The sequence below is a fragment of the Rhinopithecus bieti genome, unplaced genomic scaffold, assembly GCF_001698545.2.
Source record: "Rhinopithecus bieti isolate Rb0 unplaced genomic scaffold, ASM169854v2 scaffold_58409, whole genome shotgun sequence".
Classification (NCBI taxonomy): domain Eukaryota; kingdom Metazoa; phylum Chordata; class Mammalia; order Primates; family Cercopithecidae; genus Rhinopithecus; species Rhinopithecus bieti.
In genome coordinates, this window is record NW_016822711.1 from 223,418 (window position 1) to 249,083 (window position 25,666).

The following is a 25,666-nucleotide window of genomic DNA, read 5'->3' on the forward strand; positions in this document are numbered from 1 at the left end:
GGGACTACAGGCGCCCGCCATATCGCCCGGCTAATTTTTTGTATTTTATAAGTGGAGACTGGGTTTCACTGTGTTAGCCAGAATGGTCTCGACCTCCTGACCTTGTGATCCGCCCGCCTCGGCCTCCCAAAGTGCTGGGATTACAGGCTTGAGCCACCGCGCCCGGCCGAGATTTTTCTTAAAATAAGCTCACTTTAGTATAATTTATAAGATTTCCTTCCTCTGTAAATATTTAAACTTCCTTGATATCGTTTTGTCAATTTTGTTTCTATTGCCAACATATTTTTTTTTTCCTCCAGTTAATTCTGAAATTAAATATAAGAAACAGGGTCTTTCCCAGGTCCTGAACTGGTATTCTTCTGGTCTATTTAAAACAATATTATTGTCTTCCGACAACCAACCAAGAAACCCCACCCAGCAGCCCGTTCCCCCAATCAATATTCTGTTGTTTTCTGGTATCTCCTGCTCCCCTGCCCCAAATTTGGCCAAATCAAGACAAAAATCTCTTAGCCTGAGATCATAAACTCAAAATACCAAATATAGTACAAAATAAACGGGGGAGGGGGGAACAATACAGCCACTATACAAGACAGTTTGGTGGCTTCTTACAAAACTAAGCATTCTCTTATCATACATCCAGCAATGGCACTCCTTGGTATTTACTAACCAAATGAGCTAAAAATAGTCCATACAAAAACCTGCACACAGACGTTTGTAGCAGCTTTACTCAAAATTGTCGAAACTTGATACAACCAAGATGTCCTTCAGTAGGCAAACAGGTAAGTAATCTGTGGAACATCTGGATGATAGAATATTATCCAGCACTAAAAAGAAATAAATTACCAAGCCATGACAAGACGTGGAAGAATCTTAAATATGTATTACTAAATGTAAGAAGCCAATCTGAAAAGGTTACATCCTGTATTATTCGACTATATAACATTCTGGAAAAGGCAACACTATAGAGACAGTTAAAAGATTAGTGACAGCCAGGGGTTGGGGACAGAAAACATGCAGTGTTTTTAGGACAGTGAAAATCTCCTACAATATTATAATGATGGATACATGTCATTATACACTTGACTAAACCCACAAGAATGTACAACACTAAGAGTGAAGCCTAAGGTAAACAATGGATTATGGGAGATGACAGGTCAATGCAGGTTCATCGATGGTTTATTGTTCATTGATTATGGATCACTCTGGTGGGGAGTGTTGATAATGGGGGAAGAAGCTATGCATATGCAGGGAAAAGAGATATATAGGAAATCTCTGTACTTTCCCTCCTTTTAAATTAATTCTGCTGTGCACTGAAACTACTCTAAGAAATAAAACTACTCGAAAACCCAATACTCAAGAAGTGTCCTCATGACCATAGGCCTTAACTTCTTGCCTATTACCTTTATCTCCAATGTATCCTCTCCTCTAAATATTTTGAGTTCTTGGACCCTGAAGTTAACAACTCTAGTATATGTAAATGTTACAGTTCCACTAGAAATATGGTGGTTAAGTTGCTGTTGTGTAAGAATTCTTGGCAGCCAGTAACAAATTTAGATAAAAAACAAATATGTGTCCTTTCAATATAAACTAGCATTTTAAAAAAATCACTATACAACTTGGGAAATAAGTCAAAGCATTATTTATTTATGACGTATTTACATACTTACAAAACTGATTTTACCCAATACATCATCCTGTGTAATATCATAAAATGAACACCATATCCAGGGAATAAAAATCCATATTTCTTAATAATTTATGTATAGCTCAACAACTTTTAGAACATAGAATATTATCAATTTGGCTTCACGAATTACAAAGTCCTATTTATAATTTTTTCTAGCCAAGGAACAGAGTAGATTCAAAAGCATATTAAAGCAATTTCGTTAACCCTGAGTAATTACTAACTTGCATAATTTTGAATGGATGTATACAACACACCTTCATCTGCACTTTTACTTATACTATCACACTATCTTTTTGTCTGTATTTATCCACCTCAATTTTCAACTTCTTTAATCTTCAGAAGAAAGAGGAACAAAGAATTGGAAAGTAATAACAACAGAATCGGATGAGGAAACTACTAGCACTGCCTAAACATTCAGAAGTCTGTGACACAGTTTAGGTCTAGGGTTATCTCAAAAACCTAACAAAAGGAAGATCCCGAACTGAATAATCTGAGCACCCTGTCAACTGAGGTTGATATTAAATTACTTTTCCTGCATTCTGTTTCCTTTCACAATAATTAAATATATGTATACAAGCTTATAAAATGCAATAATTTGGATTAAAATACAAAATTTTATATACAAAATATAAAATACAAGAGCTCTTCGGAAGAAAAAAAAATCACAAAACAGCCCCAACAGTGGTGAAGAACTATATTAAAGATGGCTTTTCCTAAGACAGAGGGAGAACAAAAGCAAATAGCACTCCCGCTCCGCCAAGGCTAGAGCAGGAGTTACAAGGAAACGGGCAGGAAGAGAACAGAACACTTGGGCTAGATGATGAGTGAAGGAAACTGGCCTCAGATTGATGATCAGCATATCTTACGCCTCCACCACCACCAAGACTATCTGGCTAAGCTGCCATGGTGTGTTAGAGATAATGAGTTACTTTTCTTGCCCCTTTTACAACAGGGAAATCTAAGGACAACAAAATAAACAAAAGGCTGAGAAAGCTGAGCATGTGAAGTCAGTCATTCTCTGCTGCTTTTCAAAACCTCTGGGCCAAAAACAGAACCAGAGAGGCCAGACCAGTTCATGTATTTCTCTCTTCCATGTGCCCGTCTCTCATCTTCCTCACCCACTCACACTGTTCCGAGCAGAAGGCTTACCAAGCCACCACGGGCAGGAAAATTATCTAGCTTCAACCAAGCCATGGTAACTCTGCCACTGCTCTTTGGGGATTCTAGGAAAATAATCATCTAATGAAATGTCAATGTTTGTGATTCTATGAGAACAATTCTCAAAACATCAAAAAGACATTTGTGACTTGGTAAAATAAAATCAAAAAACTAAGATATTTTAGAATCTGTAAAATTTCCTTACGATAGGAGGGAAAGCAGCAGAACTATTTTAAGTAAGGACATGCTTCCCTTCAGTTTGTAATGAAAGACTGTTTTGTGATCATGCCACTGCCATGATAAAATAGTACTAGAAAAGGATAGCTTTTAAAATAAAGTATAGAAGCAAATGGTAGAGAAAGGCTTCTTGTACTTGAAGGAAGGAAAAGAAACTATTCTATCCCTGTTACTCCTGGACAAAAGTGCACCAAGGCAACCTGTAACCTCTCTCTGCTGTCTCTGACGACTTTTAATGACACAGAAGTCTGATATTCACTGAATAGTCATTATACAGCGCTTGAAAAGTAACATATATTTAATATTCAAATTTAATATTCATTCTTCTTATCCTCAGGTAAAAAAATAGCAGAAACCAAATAATGACTTGAAGTGGCATTAATACAAAACAAACCTGATACCTAAAAACAGTGCAGGACAAGAGCTTCAACAGCTTTTATAAAACTGCCAGAGACTGTGCTAATTCTTTTACATCTAAAGAACTGTATAGAAGAGTAAAAAAATTAAATTACATTTATATAAGAAACTATCTTTGAAAAAGTTATTTGAACTTGTATATACAAAGTTCAACAGTAATAAGAAAAAAATTTATTTAATTATGATTTATGTAAGTCCAAAAATGATAAAATATATTTTTTGAGGGGAAAAGGCTTCCACTAAATAGAAACACAATAGACCAAATAAACTAGACTGAATATAAAATAAGTTTCTTTGAAAACATCCATAAAAAGTAAAGGCCAAATGGCACAAAGTTAAAAAAGTAATGCTTAAGGCAAACCAAGTAAGTAACCTTAATTAAAGTAAGAGACATACTATCCCATAAGCAATAAAGTAACCCCCTCTCAAAAATTTCTCTATTAAAATGTTCAGAGAGTATGAGTGGAAGCAGAAACAATGGCTGTTGTCAGAGTTTATTCTTGGAAATACTGAACAGCATTATACAAAAATAACTTGAATACTTCTGATTTAAAATATACTTGAATCATTTGCCCTTTAGCTGTCATATAGCAATGAAAAAATAAAATGTATTATCCCAATGTTCATAGTATAAATCTGGGAATGCCAAAAGTTATGTTTAAAATTGAAAAAGGTATGATTTTCCAGATTATATGTGTACATGATGGCCAAAAAAGAAAATGATCAATTCCATTATTTTGGCCCATATTACTGAAACACGCACGGAAATGTGGAACATCTCCCTACAAGTAAGTGTCTTATAGTTGACTGTTGAGCAGGCTGCTCAGCACCAGCCCTGAGATCGTGTGCACATACAAAAGGCATCAAAAACTGACAGGAAAAGAGATGAAGCCAAAAGAAATCATGCTTTTATAAACATTCAACCAACATGTTCTTTAATAATGTCTTCTTTAAAGAACAAAATAATCAAGTACATGGCATTAAGTTAAATGTCTTTGCACGTGAATTTCCACCTTATAAATTTGGTATGTTAAACTGTGCTGTAAATATATTTGTATATTTTCTTTTTTGAGAACTACGATAGGTGAAATGATATGACTATAAAAGGATTTGTTTCTTTTGTCTACTGGAATGACACAATGCCTTTCTAGAAAAGAAAATTGCAGCCTACAGGAAAACGATAAGAACTACTGGATTCATTTAGGCTATTCAATTTAGGAAGGAACAACCGCTTCTTTAACACCAAGCTAAAAGTGGGGGGAAAATCTCAGTCTCCTAAGTAAGTCTCCTCTCACACTGTCCTGGGTGGCAGGCGCTGTTTATACATGCCTGCTATTGCTCTGGCTGCACTGTAGATCATCTGCCGACGAGACATCCCAGTAAACGCCATGTGCCAATCAGTCCGGCTGACATTCAGTAAACTCTTTTCCAGGACTTCACCCACTGTCACCAAAAGGCCTGACCACCTCAGATTGTAGTCCTGGGGAGTTAGACTTTGAGCCTATGGAAAGATGAAATTGATATTACTTATAATACATTTAAAAATATCATTGAACTAGCTATAAGTGACATTTCAAAGTATTTCATGTTATTTTAAATATAGATTATGACAAACTCTGAGAAATACAGCTAGGCTGCCAATTATATCAAGTTACAATGCTAGAACACAATCAATGTAATATTACACACATCTACTTTTTAAAAAATATCCCCATTAATGGGGCTAACAGTCGGAAGGTCTAAGTTCCTATTCTAAATTAAGTGTCACTTCAGGTTAATAGTAAGATTGGTACTAAAATCAGTGCTACAGTTATCTTTTATAGTAATAAAATTTCAACCCGAAAGAAGAAAACTGCAAATTAAGGCTTAAATCCATTCAGAAAAGAGTTGCTCAATTATGGAAATTATCTCTGGAAATGTAATTCACTTATTAATATGTATCAAATAATATCCAGTCCAGGACAACATCAACCACTGATGCAACATTCCTAATTGACTCAACTTGTATTTGCTCCTATTCATATCATTTATTCATCTACAAAGGAATGAAAGAAGAATAAACTCATTGCTTGATATCCAAGAATGATATGTTTTTTCTGTTTTAGGGTGTTAGGTATAGTCCAGAGGAGTATAGCCACATCTAGAACGGATCTACACAGTTATACGACTACCAAATGTGCCATGTATTACAATCACCTGAGGAGCTCTTGTTTCTTCTTTTTCTTTTCTTTCTTTCTTTTTTTTTTTTTTTTTTAACAATATCCAGTTTCTCACATCCCACTAAGATAGATAACTGACACACCAAGATAACTGAATTGGAAACTCTACAGCTGGTTTCAAGAGAAACAGTACAGTATTACATACATAAAATAGTTTCCAAGTAAATCTTATGCACAGTCCAGCACTTGGGAACCCCTGCTCTAGGTACTCTTTTCCAACGTGTATACCACAGTATCAGGATTTCACTATATTTCAAAAAAGATAAACAGCAGATATACTACTAAGGTCCTCGGAGACACCAGTAAAACTGTGCTTCTCAAACTATGGCATGCATATGAATCCCCTGAATATCTTGTTAAAATGCAGCTCCTGATTCACTAGTCCTGTGTTAGGACCCGAGAATTTGCATTTTAACAAATTCCTAGGTGATGCTTATGATATTAGGCCAAGGACCACACTTTTTAGAAACAAGGTATTTGATATTATTGGCAAAAATCCAGACGAGCTGGGGTTTTCTACGGGGTGGGGAATCATTTATACTTAAGTTTAACCAAGTACAAATTGTATGAAATTTATTTCCAGATTTTTACTAATATATACTGATAATTCTAATTACCTGAAGGGCTGATTTCTATTCCCTTAAATTAAAAAATTCCAACAAAAAAGTGTAAAACATTTCAGAATGAATAAAAAGAAACAGGGAGGAGAGTTCAATAGCTGAGGATAAAAGAAGACATTTCAATGCACACAGTTTTGTATCTTCTAAATTTTAAAACCAAATGACACAAAATAAAACAAACAGAATAAAAGCAAAGTAAAAGCAAATAACACCCTAAATACCATTATTCAGAATTAACCACTATTAACAGTTTGCTGTGTATCTTTTCAGGCCTTTTTCCCTATTCTTACTAAAATTTTAAAGCACACACACACACACCCCTGCTAGTAAATGGGATCATACTAGATTGCTGTTTTTGACTTTTACTCAGCAATATGTAATAGCTATCTTTTGGTACTGGTACACACAAGTCCACTTCATTCTTTCATGTCTACTTCTTTCCAGTATATATTCCTAAAACAAGATAAAATTGTCCTTTGCAATGGTCAGACATCTAACACAGGAGTCAGCAAACTTTTTCTGAAAAGAGCCAGATGGTAAATATTTTAGGCTTTGTGGGCCAGACATTCTCTGTTGCAACTACTGAGTTCTGCTGCTATAGTACAAAAGCAGCTACAAACAATAAGTAAGCAAACTGGCATGGGCGTGTTCCAATAAATTTACTTACAAAAACAGATGGCAGGCCAGATTTGGCTGTAAGCCGCTGTTTGCTGACCCCAGGTCTACAGCAATGTTAACAGTGGCAGTGATGGGAGCATCCTCATAATTATAATGTTATTTATTAGATCTGAAGTTTGCTTTGATTTTGCAGTACACACATACCCGTCTAATACTAGTTAGCTAAGAGCTATTAGTATGATTATTTCTAACAAATACCTTCAACTTTATCAAAATCTTTTTTCTCCTTTCAATGCAGATGTTCACGTACTGAATTACATAAATTTACTATTGTTGAACCATTCTGCTGTTCTTGGAACAAATCTTTCATGGTCAGGATATAATGTTCTTATACATTTCTGAATTTTATTTATTAATTTTACCAATGGCTTTGACATTTAGTTCTTTGGACTATAATTTCATTTGAAGTTAAAAGAGGCTAGTCTCACAGAATTAACTGGAAAACCCTCTACCTCTATTTTCGATACCTCATACAGCAAGAGAATTATCTCTGAACATTTTGTAGAACTCACTTATAACACCATCGGTACTCAGTGATTTTTTTTTTTTTGTTAAAGTTCTTCCATTTTAATGCTTCAATTAAGTGGAATCATATGAAACTGACAATATGTAACGATTTCTGACCCTCAAAGGCAACAATGTATCTGGTTCAACCTAATACTCTTAACTATGGCATAATTTCTATTTTCCTAGAAAATCCACTCTTTCACCTAATTTTTCTAATTTACTAGCATAACAGTATACATAGTATTCACTTACAGTCCTTTAATCACCTTCATAGTGAAATGAGTTTAATGTTAATATCTATAAAAGGTTTTCTTGAACTTCTGCAATGAAATTATGGAATAAAAGTTTCAGTAAAATTTCAAATTCTAAGCATCAATTCTTAGCCCCCTTTCTAAACTGTAAATGTCTAAGTAGGCCAGAGGTTACTTTTAGGGATTATATGAACACATATGCCAAATTTCCATGAAAGTACACACACATGCATTTTCGTTGGGAAACAGCCCAATAGTTTTCTTAGATCCTCAAATGCCTTCATGTCCCAAATAAGTTTGAAAGGCAGTTTTGAGATGATATTTAACAATGTACAAAGTACAACTGTAACAAAAATTTTATGAAATTAATGACAGAAAGAAGTCAATAGAATACCACTCAAGATCACAGAGATTCCAATGCAAGTATATATTTATCTTCCATTTCGTTCATGAAAGGATTAGAGAAAACATACCAAAAAAAAAAAAAAAAAGAGGAATAAGGATTATCATACACTTACATTCTCCTGGAAACCGTGTGGATAGGTACACTATTAGGTCCATTTTCAGCCAAAAACCTAAAGACACATGCCTATAAGGTTTCTAATGTTGACCTCACTAAAAACACTAAAGATGAAGAGGAGGACAATCAAATCAAGGAACGGGAAATGGAGATAACAGTGGAAATGAAATGTGAGATAAAAGGGAAAGCAAACGAAAGGTGGACATAAAACAACTAGAAAAGGTAAATCTTTTCCTGAACGCAGAGCAAAAACAAAGAAAAAAATGAGAGAAATAATGATTAACCATGTAATGTACTGCCTTTCAAAGACACCTGGAAAACAAAAGGAGGAAGGTACCAAAACAACATGGAAGAACCAGGAAATTAAAAAGCAAAGAAAATACTAAAGAAAACGACTGAAACAAAATCAAGAACATATTTCTAACAAAAAAATGAACACGAATTTTTATTTCGAAAACAATATTGCAAGTTTCTCTGGAGCATAATGAAAAAGCAAAGGAGAAAACCAACCTGCTGTACAAATTCCAAAGGCACTGGTGTGGCTTGTGTAAATGTTTCCAGATGAATGCCATGCACAGGATCTTCAACCACCAAACAACCAATGTCAAACCATCTGCAACAGAAATATGAGTTCAGACGGTTTACATGCCAAACAAAACTTATCGTGAATAGACAAAAAGAGAAAACAAGCACTGTTATTCAGATAGAACAGATTTCAAAAAGGAAATCTTTATCAACTTGCAAAAGGACAACTCATAAAAACAACAGAAAAAATTACTCTGTATTAATTCTAAGAGGAAAAAATAGACAATAACCACAAAGAAAAAATAATTTAAAAACATTTATCATGGAAAGCTTCCTTTCCATGGGAAGGGAGAATAATCAAAGTAAGGGTACTCAAATATGCAACAAGTAAATTTACATACATTGTATATGCAAATTGCTTATAATGAGTAATATCTTCCTATTGTCACTTGCTAAAATATGGGAAATTTTATAATACCAACTCTGTCATGAATATATACCCAACTAAGTTAATAACAAATTAAAAAATAAGTTCGCTCAGAGGAAATACTAACAAATACTCTCTTCATTACTAATAAATCCTTCTAATCACAATTTCTGAATTGTTCACAATGAGTCAGTCTTTTTTGAAAACAGCCTCATGAAATTCAGGACACGTTCTCTTCATTTAAAAAGACCTACAATATTATACAAAATGATAAATTTTAAAAATGACTTAAGTGAAAACAATTGTAGTACCACCCAAATTTTAGCTAACCCAAATCATGAAACAACCAGATACCCTCAAAACATGAATGTAAACAATAAAAGGATATGAAGCAGGAAAATATTTCATGTCTATTTTTAATGTAAATCTAATAAAATGCAATGCAATATAAAATGGATTAGTAGACTTGCATTTACACATTCAAAAAAACAACCAAGTAAACTATAGAGTAACATAAGTAACTTTGCTGAATACTAAAATGGCACTTTATAATGTCTATAATGTTCGTATCCTAAAACTGTTTAAAATTAAAACATTAAATAATGACATTTATTTTATTTGGTAGACTAATAGATATTTTGTATTTTACTACAACAACTTTCTCAATGAAGATAATGTATTTGTGAAGCCTCCATAAAGTCAAGCTTAGCTAAATTTTATTTTGCTTTATTTTGCATAATTTGCAGACCGTTGTGTCTATGATGAGTAACATACTAACCAAGCTTTCAGGTGTGGACATCCTAAAAAGTGTTACTGAAGGTATGAGGAGAGTTTTTCCTATGATGCCAGTGAATATATCTAAGAACAACGACCTAGCCTTGACTCAGCTCAGACTGACTGAAGTACACTACATTACCCTCCCTTCCTCACAGCCCTACAATTGTGTTTATTATTATAGAGGAAAGGATGAAACTTCTCAAAATCACTTAAAGATTCTAGAGTTTGTTTTGTTTTCTAAACAATGGTTTTCAAAGATTACTATGCGTTCAGAGAGACAGCACCATATATTCAAACCAAAAGGAAAAAGGGCATTCAAGAGATAAATTGAATCTGTGTTTTAAAAGGTAAGAACTCTATGTAAGAGTTTAACAACACGCTGGAAACAGCAGAAGGCCGGATTAGTGAACCTGAAGACAGGTGAACAGAAAATGTCAAAACTCAAGAACAGAGAGAAAAAAGAGAGTGGGAAAAAAAATCTGACAATGTGAGACACTGTCAAAGGTGAATGGGCATGTAATCAAGGTCCTACAAAGAGAAGAGGGAGGAATGGGCCAGAAGCAAGTTTTGAAGACATAACTGTAAAGAATTTCCAAAACTGAAGATACTAATCCACAGAATCAAGAAGCTCAGTGAATCCACAAAAAAATAATTATGAGAGCAAGCAAGCAAGCTAATACATATAATCATACCAGGCTAAAACTGCAAAAAATAAAACAACAGAGAAAATCCTAAAAGCAGCCAGGGAAAACAACATATTATCTTCACAGAGATAATACACAAGAAGATGGAGAGAAGACTTTTTAACAGAAATGACGGAAGCCAGAAAACAATATCATGACATTTTTAAAGTGCTGAAAGAAAATAAACTGCCGACCTAGACTTCTACATCCAGCAAAAATAAAGATGAATTAAAGCACTTTCAGATAAACAAAAGCTGAGAGAACTGGTAGTGAGCAGCTCTGAACTGTAATGTATTATCAAAGGTTTAAGTACTTTAGGCTTCCTTTAGAAGAAAAATGACCCCAGACAGAAAAACAGAAACGCAGGAAAGAATTCAGAGAATAAACAAACAAATACTGACTGCAAAGAACACTACCAGTTATAAGAGCTTAAAATATATGCAGAATTAAAATACTTAACAATGATACCGCAAAAGGTGAAAAGGGAGTGAATAGTATTAATAGTAGTACTAGTATTATCACAAGTTATAATTTTATTATAATACATCGAAAAGGCATATTGTAATTTCTAATGTTAATTATTAAATGAACAATAACAAGTTAACAGAAAAAGTGACACAATAATCACTGGATGGTTTCTCAGTGCTTACATAGAAAGTTGAAACTTATCAACCTAGAATTCAGAGCTCCATTTAGCCAAGTTTCACTTCTTCTTCAAAATTCGGTTCAAGCCCTAATTATTCATGAATTTCACCTGACACTATCTCCACAGTTACCTCCACTGAAATTTTACATATTTCCTGTCAGCATAAAATTATGTTTCGTTTTATATAATTACTTAAAACTGCTCATCTGTGTACTACATATATCTTCTCTCCCACTGGCCTATAATATGCCTCACAGTTGGAGGATATATTTTGCATATTATAAGCCACAAAATGCTATGCCCATTGTTATTCAACACTGAACAAACAAATAAAAAATAAAAACAACAAAACCACAATGCAATTACCAAAGAAGGTAGATTTCAACAAAGGGAAGTTATTTTAACATAAATCAATTAAGCAAATTAAAAATGTTTCCCATAAAAGCCACCTATTAAAATACATAGCCCTCAAAAACAATTATGAATTATGCTGTCTGGCAGTTTTTCTAAACTATGATGAGTACAGGAGAGACAGTGCTCACTAGGAACTCAAACCTCTATGATGAGTACAGGAGAGACAGTGCTCACTAGAAACTCAAACCTAGTGAATGCCATCAGGCCATCAGGCCTTCTTGCCCATACATTCCATGACTTTGAATAACTATGTGAATAATTGTGTTTGCTACTCATGGTCAGTTATATCCACACAAACTCTATCATGTTATACTTACTGCCATTTTAATAAGTAATTATTAGCATGATCTCAGAAAGCAGGCATGACCATCTCCATTTTAGAATTAAAAAAGAGACACAAGGATAGAAATGCCAGCTAAGCCATGCAAGACACACAGCTAGTTAAGTGATATAAGCCAGCATCAAAATATACTTTTCTCTCTGGTAATAAAACAGGAGACACTTTTTGCTAAGTATTCAATGTCAACTCCCAGACCCAATTATATTTTGCTTCCAAGAGAAACATAATAACCTTCTTACTTGTCAGGCAGCAATTCTGCAATGAAGTTTTCTACTGACACAGCTGTCTGTTTTTCATGGATCACCCCAGTTCGACGCAAGCTATCTATCCGTTCCTGGGCACCCTAAACAGCAATGGCAGAGGTTAGAAACCATTTCAAATTACTAAATATTAAACATACTAATTTATGATTACACAAGTAATACATGCATAATTTATAGGCAAACACATATATACTCACTGTAAACATTCAAACAATACAAAAATATAGAGTGAAAAATGACAAAGTACAATTATATTTCCTCAGTATCAACAGTCTGGGGTACACCTTCCACATTATTCCATATGCATTATGACGTTGGTTGCTATTGTGAAGTGGATTATTTTTATATTACATTTTCTTATTGATTGTTACTATTAAATAATTTAAGAAAACTGTATTGTTTAACGTTGATCTGGCAAGAGGTCATCTTATTACATACAAAGCTTTTATCAGCTCTAGCAGTTTTGCAGTTAACTCGCTCTTGAATTTTTCAGGTAGACAATCATATCAATAATAAATATGGGAGGCGGAGCTTGCAGTGAGCTGAGATCCGGCCACTGCACTCCAGCCCCGGCGACAGAGTGAGACTCCGTCTCAAAAATAAATAAATAAATAAATAAATAAATAAATAAATAAATAAATAAATAAATACGTTTTTCTCTTTCTTCTGATGCCTTTTAAATATACATGCACCAAAATGACCAGTTACTTAAAATAAAAAGCTGCAAATGTATACATTGTATACATTACACCACAGCTTATTCAACAAAATAATTATCATTAAAGAAGCAAAACTGAATGGCTGAAGAACACTATATAGACAACTCAAAATCATGAACTGATTATATGTGATAGACAACTAAAAGCTGGATTACTGAGGGAGAAGGTTTCTGTTTTTTGCTTTCATCTGAACCATTTCATAAAAGCTAACCACGAACAATGTGATGAACATGTATTCAAAACACAAGATAAAAAGTCTGAACAAAAGTAGCCATTGATAATTCTTATAAGGACAGCAGAGTTAAACAGAGAATATCAGATTAAATGGTCAATTCTCATGCAAATGAAAATTAAGAAGGCTAGGCTACATCTCGAGAAAACTCCATTTATTTCAGAGACAACTGAAATAAAGAAGAGAAAGTGACAACTGAACGAGAATGTGTAAGACAATTTAAGATACTGGCTTGTAAAGATGAAGATGATAGGATTTAAAGTACAATAAAACCAAGACTGTATATTTTTGCTCACTCTTCTACCTCTAGTTTCCAGCAAAGTGCCTAACTTAATAAGTGTTCTCAGTAAGAACTTACCACATAAAAAAACTGAACAAAGGAAAAAAAAGGCTTCTGAAGGCCTATGTGGTCAATGTTAAGAATACAAATAGTGTAAATATGGCATCACGAAATCTAATAACACTTAAAGAGGCAGCTGTTGATTTTGAAAGCAATGTAACAGATAAGATGAACTTAACTATTTATACTGGATGTTACAAATTTGCTTAATTCACTCCTCCCATGAGGCAGTTATGGCTAAAGTTTGATTTTTAAAAAGCTTAAGTAAACGTTAATTCAGTAAAACTATTAAGGGATTAGTAAGATGTAAAGAGATTCATCCCCGAACCCTTTGAAGGTGATATCTCAGCTATGCACTACAACAAAATATTCCTAGATTTTATGCTTCCAGGCAACAGAGACTCAGTTTGTTCATTTTTCACTATCCTACAGCACAGAGCTTTATATTTCACAGGATTCACAAAACAATTAAAATTAATTAGTTCCTGCAAGAAAACAGGATAATAAGCTAGGTAGACAAGTTTTTCTTTTTTTTAATAAAATCCGTAAGAAAATGAAAACAGGGTTATATCTGGCCTTTCTTTTTCCTCTGACCACCACATTAATTAAATATGGCCTCTTTTGGAGTTCCAAATACAGATATTTTAATATTAGTCCCTACCAATGTTTTGAGAATGAAATTTTATTTTTTAGCAATATAAGAGATCAAGAATCAGGTAGTTTAGAGACCATATTAAAATAATCATTTCAGAAATGAAGAATACTGTAAGAGCTTATACTAAGCAACTTGGTTCAGTGAATAGTTAAAATTTCATATATTTTCATAAATGCTTATAGATACTATATTTGTTGAATATAAAACTATATAAAACAGTAGTCATAACTACAACTGGCTTTTCAATAAAGTTAATAGTCAGCATAAAAGTTCTAGAAGCTTCCTAACTTTAATTTTAGCTGAACTGATTTACGTCCTTAAATAATTTCCTATTTCTAAAAGGCAACTTAAGTTTAGTTCAGAAAACCCATTTACTTCAAATAAAATCTGATTGGGGAGAACAAAACAGGTTAAAATTTTATACTCTTAAGATTCTACATTATTTTCTTCTCATTAGCTCCCTCTACTGTTTCTGGGGAAAAAAAGCCGACAAATTTACAAATCACTTTCTTATATATTAGTTTCAATGAATTTTAGTTTTGAGCTTGTACCGAAAATTGTGGGAAAATTCATATGTGTAAATTTGAAGGATAAAATCAGCAGTAAAATAATCTGTCAAATGCTATTATAACAAGATAAATGCAACTACAATAATTTCCATCAAATAAGGTTACCAGCTTCCATATCACATTTATATAATGCTTCACAATTTAGAGAAAACCCTCATTTTAGTCTCTAATTTCAGTGAAATGAACTCACTATTTTGTCTAATAACCTATTTTTATTTAGGATTTTTTTCAGTTTACTCTCTGCAACTAAATCTTGAAAAGTCTTCCTTCTTAGACCTATAAACTCTTTCCAACTTGCAAAACCTCCTGGGAAATCTTGAAACACATTCTCAATCTAAGTATGTGACATGTTCTAGTCTTTCAACTAAAAATCGACCATATAAATGCTTATGGTTTATCATATATATGTCTGTGTATATATATATGTGTGTATATATATATGACTGGTTTAATGTACAATGATGTATACATACTTATTTTACCCATTTACTGTATTTTTTTTTCATTTCTAGATTTCATTCAAACCCTACAGCCATCAGTTAGTTTTGCTAAATTTTATTAAGTCTAAACACCTACGACCAAAGAAAATCTTATTGGCAATGTACACTAGGGCTCGAATTCAAGAGAAACCTACTACAGAAAAGAAGCATTTCAAAGTGCATGTGCTTTTGGCAGCTCTGCTGTGTGTGTAAGGACAGACCACTGTCAAAGGTGAAAAGGCAGAAAACACGTAATTTAATTCATATTATATACAATGCATTACATTTACATAGAGTATAACTACTGCCTAATAGACCCTAATACAGAAAAGTGGTTTTGCAGTGAGTACACATATGTGTAAAAGAAAAGGACTTCATATTCTATTTAAATAAAGTACTAAATACAACTCAAAGAGCACCTCAAACCTATGTAGCACTACCTAGTAGAATTAAAAATAATCTAGTGTCAGTGTGGGTTTGTGTTTAGTGACTAATTATAATTAATGCAACAGACTTTTTCCCCAGTGAAATATGCTATGTCAATTACCTCATTCCAATGCTTTATAGGCATTAAATGAATGCAGGTAAAGGGTCTATGTGCCTGGCTCATGGGATGGTCTCAATAAATGCAGGCTATTATAAGCTCCTTTAAGTAACAGAATGTCATATATGAAAACGCATTTATCCTTAAACATAAATACAGTTGATCCTATTATTTTTGTGGATTCTACATAATTGTGAAGTTGACTACACACTGAAATTTATTTACAACCTCAAAATTGGACATGCACAGAGCTATGAGAAATTTGAGTTGCCTGATGCATACATTCCTAGCTGAGGTTGAACAAGGCAGGGCCCTGTCTTCTTCTTTCAGCTGACATAATGTAAACAGGTATCCTTTTTGGGGTCTATTTAGCACCTCTTTTTTGCATCTTTGTGTTTGTCGATGTTAACTGCTGTTTTCAAATGGCCCCCAAGTGTAGTGCTGGAGCGCAGTAGTGTTGCTAAGCAGAAAATTATGATATGCCTTACTGAGAAAACGAGTTGTGTTAAATAAGCTGCATTCAAGCATGAGTTATAGTACTGCTGACTGTGAGAGTTCAATATTAATGAATCAAAAATATGTGCATGTATGTATATAAAAATGTATTTAAACAGAAGGAAGCATAAAACAAAGTTACGTATTGACAGGTTGGCAAAAATGTGACCAGAGGGCCACAGGGACCTAACCATCATATCTCCCCTGGGAGCAATGGCTCAGTATTCATGAATTCAGTGTGTAGCAACCTTATAGAACATAATTATGTTGAAAAACAAGAACTGTCTGTCTTACAAATAAGATTTCTTGATGGATGAGAAGTGGGTAATGACAGAAGTCAGGGCTGACTCCAAGGTTTCTTGCCTGAGAAAACGGAAGGATAGAACTGCCATCAATTAAGTTGGAGAAGGCTAGAGGGAGCAAATGTGGAGGAAAGAAGTTAAGTTCTAGACATATTAAGTTTGAGATATTCAAGTAAAGTTGTCAAAAAGTCAACTTATATATAAATCAAGAATCTACAGAAAGGTCTTAGGTGGAAATTTAAATTTGGTACTGTCAGCACAGAGATGGTACTTAAAGCCACGGGATAGTCTGAGAGTTAACTGATAAGGAGAAGGTGACCGTCAGAAGACTGGAAAGAGGAGGAATCAGCAAAGGAAGTACAGAAGGAGCAAGCAATCAATGAAGGAGGGAAAAACTAAAGTGTGGTATCCTGGAAGTCAAGCGAAAAAAGCATTAAAGAGAAGTGCATGATCAACTGTCTCAAAAGCCTCTGATAAGTCAAATAAGATGGAGAACATTAGCATGAGCTTGAGAGCACTATCAGTGGAGTGCTGGACATGAAAGCCTAACTGAGGCAGACTTAACTGAATGTGAAAAGGATATAAGAAAAGTGCTGGCAACTCTTTGGAGTTTAGCTGCAAAAGGAAGCAAAACAGGTCATTAAGCTATAGAGGAAGGGAGGTCAAAGAATTTGTTGGGGTTTCCTTTGGTTTTTTCTTTCTTTTTCAAGGTGGGAAAGATGTTTGTATGCCAATGAACTGTTCATTTGTTCTTGTATGACTGTATGCTGGTAATAATACAAAGAGAGGAAAATAAAGTATGAAAGAGAGGATGGAATTCTTAGACCTTACACATTTTTAAGCATTATCAATAGGGATAACAAAAAGCTTATGGGATTCAAGGGATATTATCATCTCAGTAATTGATTTGAATGTTAATGCTGGATTAAGATCTCGTTTAGGACTAACTACTCTCTTTTTGTGCTCTCTCCATGTTTCTTTCGCTCCCACAATAATCAAAACCTATCTTAGATTTCTTTAAATTCAAACTCCACTATATCTTCATAATACAATAGGGCTGTCCACTAAAACCAAAGTTCATCGCTATTTCAGTATGGAAAAGCCTATTAGCTCCATAGGGACAACAGATTATCAGAATTATGAAAAAATTAAATGCCAGTTTCTATGTCCTGAAAATGGTGTTCTATTACTCACTTTTAATCCAGCTGCATAGCCCACTGGTTGTGGGGCAATATTGGACTGTCCAGCTTCCCCTACAACCATAGCTAAGCCAAAGACCTCCTGGAAGGCATCTCGGACAGCAGCAACTTTTACTTCTTTATTTGAGGTCACTACAATATCCAATTCACCTCCAGATTCTACAAAGACCAGAGGAAAATTTAAATTTCAAATTAATGAAATTTTCATAATTACTACCATACCAGGTGCTGACATCTAATTTACATAATTATTACCAGTTTCATAAAACCATGCAAGCTACAGATCATTATCTTTTTTATATAGTTGAGAAAACTGAGGCCAACGAAGTTTTGCCCAAGGTAATATATCTACTTAGTACTAATGTCAGGACTTAAAACTGACATTACATATCACAAGCCAGAAATTACATATCTGGCTTGTTAAGTGTAAGTTACACATTTAGTATACTCTATTTATGGAAAATTAAAATAAAGACTTACTGATAGTAAGTGATTTGTCAAAGAGCTACATAGAAGTTATGCACTAAACAAGGACTACCATGAAATATACTTTTTACCTACAAAATAGTTTAAATATGGGGTCATCAAGCTTTTTATTAAATATTCCCACAATGTTCTGGGCATATACCACAAATAGAAATCTTAACGTTTCTGTGATACAATGAATTCAAAGCCCTGGTTCTAAACATGGCACTTTCTGATATTTGGCATTAATAGCAAAAAAGATTTTTCATGAAAATTGTTTATAATGTAAAACATTGTGCCCTAGAAACAAGGCTGTTTTTCCCTAATAAATATCACATGGAACAGTGAAAGGTATTTTCAAATATTTGGGTTTTAAAACAATGGATCTCTTTTTCCTGACTGACATAATGTTTCACAGATCACATCTTTACTGGAAACTTCAGAAGTTACTAGAGCACAAAAGAAAAGAAGAATATACTTTTTTTTTCACTTTTTTCCTCCACATGGGACACATCTCTTGATCTTAGCTAAGTACTGCTCCATTAAGCTTCAGCTCAAAATGGCTTTTCAGCTTGTGATGAGTAGTCCTGCCATTTCTAATACTTTCTGAGTTTCTTGACACATTTGAAATTGTTACATGAAGTGATTCCTAGAATATCTGTATAAAAATACCTTAAGACGGCTGGGCACGGTGGCTCACGCCTGTAATCCCAGCACTTTGGGAGGCCGAGGCGGGAGGATTGCAAAGTCAAGAAATCAAGACCATCCTGGCCAACATGGTGAAACCCCATCTCTACTAAAAATACAAAAATTAGCTGGGCGTGGTGGCATGCACCTTTAGTTCCAGCTACTCAGGAGGCTGAGGCAGGAGAATCGCTTGAACCCGGGAGGTGGAGGTTGCAGTGAGCTGAGATCTCACCACTGCACACCAGCCTAGCGATAGAGTGAGACTCCATCTCAAAAAAAAAACAAAAACAGAAACAAAAACAAAAAACCTTAAGATTTACTTTGAGTTGTTTTGTTAGATAAGGATGGTGATGTTCTGCTGTCAGTAAAGGTGTCAGCTTTTTTTAATTCAATTTTATTACTTTTTAAAGCTGATTAAGTTAGGACATTTGCTAATAATAGAAATTTCATTTCTGTACCTTTCTTTTTTCCCCTCAGTGTTACACATTTTTCTTGGTGTCATGAAGACTAGTGTTCTGAGAAACTTCCTTGGGTATGAGCTCTGCTTTTATCATTTACTAGCTTCTTTACCTTGGGGAAGTCACTGAGCTTGTTTCTTTGTAGAAAAATACCTGCCATCCAGCCTGGCCAACATGGAGAAACCCCATCACTACTAAAAATACAAAAATTAGCTGGACGTGGTGGCACACGACTATGGTCCCAGCTACTCAGAAGACTGAGACACACGAATAGCCTGAACCCAGGAGGCAGAGGTTGTAGTGAGCTGAGATCTTGCCACTGCACTCCAGTCTGAGTGACAGAGTGAGACCCTTTCTCAAAAAAAAAAAAAAAAAGAAAAGAAGAAGAAAACCACCTGGCACCTCATAGGGTTTGCTCTAAGGATTAAATAAGGTAATTGCTTTCACAGTCTAACACAGTACAGCCATTAAAACAGTAAAAGCTCCAAAAATATTGTTTCCTTCATTCAAAATATGTACTTGCAAAGAAAAGAACATATATGGCAGAGTCCAATTTTGAATCCTTTGGACAGTTACAAACACAAAGAACAACTCAGCTGATTTCATGCTTGATTCAATTTTCTACTACAAGGGAAGCAAAGTGGCTAACTGTAAAAAATTTGAACATAAGTTCAATACAGCTTCACCAAGTTGTGTGATCTAGGGTGATAACTTACATCCCTATAAACCTAGGTTCCTCATCCAAAACTTGAGGAAAATACCTACCTTGCAGAGCTCTTATGAGAAAGTGCCCGGCAGAAGCATTCAATAAAGACACTTAACCATTGCTAGGCCTTCTCCTTTGATATTTACTAGACAGTATACTACCAACATAGTCAAGACTTGTGAAAGCTATTGGCTTTTCATTGCCACTGAAATCTCTGTTCAGGTACCTGCTGAACAATTTTGACTTAAAAGCTATCTTTTACAGAATTACTAATAATTGGTCACTGAGACTTGTAAGTGGTATTTTTTCACATATTGGACATGCACATAAAAATTAAATAACAGACAGTATCTATCAACTGTCTGGAAGATTCTGGATGATTAGTGTTCAGAGGTGGTTAAAAACAGCTTTCCCAATATACCCAGTCATCAGATATTATTAACCAGATTTGCTTACTCCAAAATATTTTCCTCAATTACATAAACATATTTAATTAAAATAGATAACAGGAGAAATGTAAAAAAAAAGTATGAAACAAGCATCACTTCAAATGTCAGTAGTGAATAAAGTAAAATTCATATAAAGCAATGTTAACCTGTATTTACAATTAAAATCAGCAAGCATACTAATAATTCATGGCTTTTACTCCTTCTAAGATCATTCTGTGAGATTTTCAAAAGTAATTTAATGATGACTTTTAAAAAAGTTGAATTAGTAACACCAAAAACTAAGACTGACAATCAAATTAATGCAAGAACATAATAGGAATTTCCACTGATTACACAATCAGTGGAAACAGAGAATTACAATTAGTGGCTGACATGGACATACACTTTTAAAAAAATGGCAGATACTGGTCTAACTTATGTACATACTGATATAGGGAGCCATGCCAGGGTCCAGCGTTGTAATCATGCTTTCTACTGAATGTTTTGTCTTATCAAGCACAGACTTCACCATAGGATTCCCAGCCACGCCCTGCATAAAACAAATTAATATATAAGTATGCACTCTAAGTGAGGAACACCATGACCAAGATTGTGAAGAAAACTTTTTTAAGTTTCCAATGCATCCTAAACCAGTACTTTTGTAAGATATATAAGGTCATGACAATATCAAATGGCTATTAAGTTTCTTAATGATACTCTCAATTTTTCTTCCTGACTCATAGCAGTGTGCAGACCAGCAGCAATCTACAGACCACGCTTTGAGTAACACGGGTATGGAAAGGATGCTATACTACATATATACATATATATGTGTGTATATACATATATTTATTACATATATATAATTTCATTTCTACTTATTTATATAAAAGATTGGGCAAAACTTGTCCCTCAGGGTCCCAAATAAAGGTCCCAATCAGGTGTCTACATAAGTCCACACTTGTTCCCTAATAAAAAATAAAGAGTAAAACACCTCTCATCTGGGGCAGAACAGTTACTTATTACCTTAATACACAACATTTTGCTATCTTCTACTAGATTCTTCTTGTTCTTACTTTTTGTTTCTCATTTTATACATTCCCAAACTCTCCATTTATAGTCAGATCTATTTCTCTGGATTCTTAGAGCCATTATTACCAGACAGAAGGAACCAAGTCTTGAGTATTCCTTCCTGTGCAGTATTTCACAGAGGGTAAAAGACACTCCAGGGAGCAGTGCCTCCTGAGATGGCATCTGACTAACCTGCCATGATTCCCCATCTTCCAATCTGCCATTAAACTAAGGTGACTCAGGAAAAGATTAGTTCATAAAATTGAAATTTAAGACTGCCAACCAACCATATGCTGAAACATCATGACTTACTACTATTTCTAAGACCTATAAAGTTGAACTGGGTATTACGATTCATGACAAACACATTGACACATGCTCCTAACAAGAGACAAAATGTTGTAGTCTGTATGCAAAAAAAAAACTTTTTCAAAGTACAGAGGGATATTAAAAAAAAAAAAAAAGCTTAGAAAAATGTCACATTTCTGAAACATGAAGCTCAAATACTATAAATCAGTCAACCATCTATCAATTTTAAATCTTTAATATAATAATAAATTATAACAATAAAATTGCAAACAAATCCTTAGCTGAATATTGGAACTTGGCAGAATGATTTCAAAATTCATTGGAAAAAAAAATTGGGAAAGATGAGTAAGGAAAAATTCAGAAGAAAAGAGAAATCAGCCACTCATACAACTTACACAACTAAATACTGATACACATTTATAAATGCAGACTTGAACTGTCCTTTCTATCTTATCACTGAATGCTCCACATCCCCACGTCAGCAAATATTAGTACAATGAACACAAAGTAAATAATTAAAACAGTGTGCTCTACTACAAGAACAGGGAAACAGCAATGGACTACAATACAGAGGCCAGAAGCTGATTTTAACACACAATTTCCTAAGGAAGATAAAGGAGTCATAAAAAATCAATGGGGATATGATATTGAAAGACTCCATTGAGTAGTTGGAAGAAAATTAAGTTTGATCTCTACCTCATATAGTAAAGAAATATCAACTATATTAAATGCTAAGTGTCTAAAAAATTAAACGTTAAGGGAACTTAGAAAGGGATCACAGAAAAACATTTATCACAGTATCATAGTGGGAAAAGGTCTTTTTTAGCATTAAAAAAGAAAAAAAATGTAAAAACAAGAGAGGCCACCTGCAGTGGCTCACGCCTGTAATCCCAGCACTTTGGGAGGCCGAGGCGGGTGGATCTCGAGGTCAGGAGTTCGAGACCAGTCTGGCCAAAATGGTGAAACCCCATCTCTACTAAAAATACAAAAAAATTAGCCAGGCGTGGTGGCACACACCTGTAATCCCAGCTACTTGGGAAGCTGAGGCAGCAGAATTGCTTGAACCCAGGAGGCAAGGTTGCAGTAAGCCAATATTGCGCCATTGCACTCCAGCCTAGGTGATAAGAGCAAGACTTGATCAAGAAGAGAAGAGAAGAGAAGAGAAGAGAAGAGAAGAGAAGAGAAGAGAAGAGATTGATAGAACTGACTTCTGAAACTGAAGAACTTTTTTGTCAAAAAAGGTAACAACATTAAAATGTAAACTAAAAGTTGAGAAAACTGCAACATATGAGAGCATACAGAAAAGTACTCTTACTGTATTAGGAACTCTTACAAATTAACCAAAGAAAATCTTCCCAATTTAAAACTAGGCAAAGAACATAACCAATATTTCACAAAAGAAAATACAAATGGCTAAAATCATATGAGAAAATGTTCAAATTCAGTAGCAAAGGAAAGCAAATTAAAATGTGGTATTATTTTTTGCCTGTCAAATCAGAAAATATCCTAGTCCAAATTAATAACTACTGCTGGCAAGTGAAAAATGCTATACCAGTGTATTTTGGTATAAACTTCCAAGAGTGGAATATGTATCAATTTTTTCAAATGTTCACTCAAATGTTCATCAGGAATTAATTCAGAGGAAAAAAAGATGCCCATAAAGATTTACATAAAACAGTGCTCACATAGTTTTTTGGGTTTTTTTTTTTTTGAGACGGGGTCTCACTCTGTCACTCAGACTGGAATGCAGTATCATGATCACAGCTCATGCAGCCTGGACCTCCTGGGCTCAAACAATCCTACCACCTCAGCCTCTGGGTAGATGGGACCACAGGTACATGCTACAATGCCTGGCTAATTGTTTTAAGTTTTTGGTAGAGACTGTGTCTCATTACGTTCCTCAGGCTGGTCTCATATAGAACTCCTGGGCTCAAGCAATTCCCCTGCCCAGGCTTCCCAAAGTGTTAAGATTACAGGCATGAGTCACCATGCCAGACCTATCATTATGATGATTTATTGATAAGAATTACAATTAGAAGAGATCTCTTCTACAACATGGTGACTATAGTTAAGAACAACACATTATATTCTTGAAATATAAAATCTTATATTTAAGGTTTTGTAAGTTTTCTCACCACAAAAAATTGTACATATGTGAGGTACTGCATATGTTAATTAGCTCAATTCAGCCATTCCAGAATGTATACACGCTTCATATATACATCATGTTGTACATAATAAACATACAATTTTTGTCAATTAAAATAAATCAACTAATTTAGAAAAATAATTACAATTAGAAAATGCCAATAGGCAGAATAGCAAAATAAAACATGGGAAATAAATGCAACAGCGTGTATAGTGAAGCAGCCACAAGAAAAACCAAAATACATTTCTGAAAAAAATATTTTATGGCCAGGAAGATGTCCACGATATATGCTCAGTAAAAACCAGAAAACACGAAATAGTATCCATCCGACCAGTCACTACTTCAATTTGATTTTAATTCAAAGGAACGTTTACACAGATATCCATAAGCAAGAGACTGATAGCAGCTACAGAAAACTGCTAATAAAAAAGAATTTTATTTTTCCTTGTGCCATTCTGTATTTTCAAAATTTTCTCTAACGAAAACTATTAGTTTTAAAATTAGAAAATTAAACATAATTTTAAAATACCTCTTACCTTAATAAAACCCCAGATCCCACCAGCAGATGCTTCATCCTGACCTCTATTAATTCTAGGGTCTTCTTGCTCCTCTGGGAAAGTAATGGCTGATGTGGTTCCAGTTCCCTGTGCCAGAGATGTCAAACTGGCTTGCTGAGTAATAGGAGCTGGCAAAAGACCTAGTCAATGGCAAAAATTTCAATATGTATAATTTATTCCAAAACTTTTCCTATAAAAGGAGTAGCTCAAACAACTTTAATATTAATATTCAGGCATTTGAAGACTGAGTTATAAACTCAAGGATTAACACAAACCTTTATAAAATGCAAATTAAACAGAATTTCCAAAGAGAAATGTATTCCCCTTTACATAGGCTTACACCAAGTATCCTGAAAATCGACAAAAAGCATATATCCAAAAGTTCTTCAGGTCTGTCCTATTCAGCACTTGGATATGAACGGCTGTAGTTCAGGTCTCTTTAATCCATAAAATTAATTGAGCACTGAAGTTCATCACAAAAAAGCATGCAATTCTTACATGTACTCTACATACTTCATGTTAACTCAAAAAGAAAATTCATATATACATAGACATAAATATAGTACTTGTACTCTGCAGTAAGTTTCATTTGTAAAGGTAGACAGGGAAAGATAGATAATAAAAATCACAGCAAAGTTGCTTCTTTTCCCTAAAATGAGAAACAACAGGCAGAGGATGACAAGCACAAAGTTTTGATAACTCATTTGCAACAATTATTCCAAAGAAACAAAACAAGTAGATGTAACTGACCTAGGAAAGGAAATGACCTAATATCACAAACTTTTGGCATACATGAGGTTTTATTTGTTTTTGAATTTTTACCTGGCTAAAAAAACACTACTCCCTGGAACAGTCAGTCCTGATAATTTTTTCAGTAAAACTTAAAAAAACTCAGACTTCACCTTCAAATTTCTCTATAAATTAACAAATATT

General features: G+C 34.2%; 1 protein-coding gene across 3 annotated transcripts in view; it reads right to left on the minus strand.

Annotated features, from left to right (window-relative positions):
• Positions 1 to 1,619: 1,619 nt before the first annotated feature.
• The window catches only part of PRRC1 (proline rich coiled-coil 1), a 32,270-nt gene continuing 8,223 nt past the window's right edge, over positions 1,620 to 25,666 (minus strand). For all 3 annotated transcript variants that reach the window (XM_017860988.1, XM_017860989.1, XM_017860990.1), the window contains exons 4-9: positions 24,713 to 24,873; positions 21,095 to 21,197; positions 17,899 to 18,062; positions 12,346 to 12,449; positions 8,805 to 8,907; positions 1,620 to 5,000 (exon numbers count right to left, since the gene is read on the minus strand). In XM_017860988.1, coding sequence (XP_017716477.1) covers positions 4,791 to 5,000; positions 8,805 to 8,907; positions 12,346 to 12,449; positions 17,899 to 18,062; positions 21,095 to 21,197; positions 24,713 to 24,873 — 845 coding nt within the window. In that variant the 3' untranslated portion in view covers positions 1,620 to 4,790. The remainder of the gene's footprint in view (positions 5,001 to 8,804; positions 8,908 to 12,345; positions 12,450 to 17,898; positions 18,063 to 21,094; positions 21,198 to 24,712; positions 24,874 to 25,666) is intronic.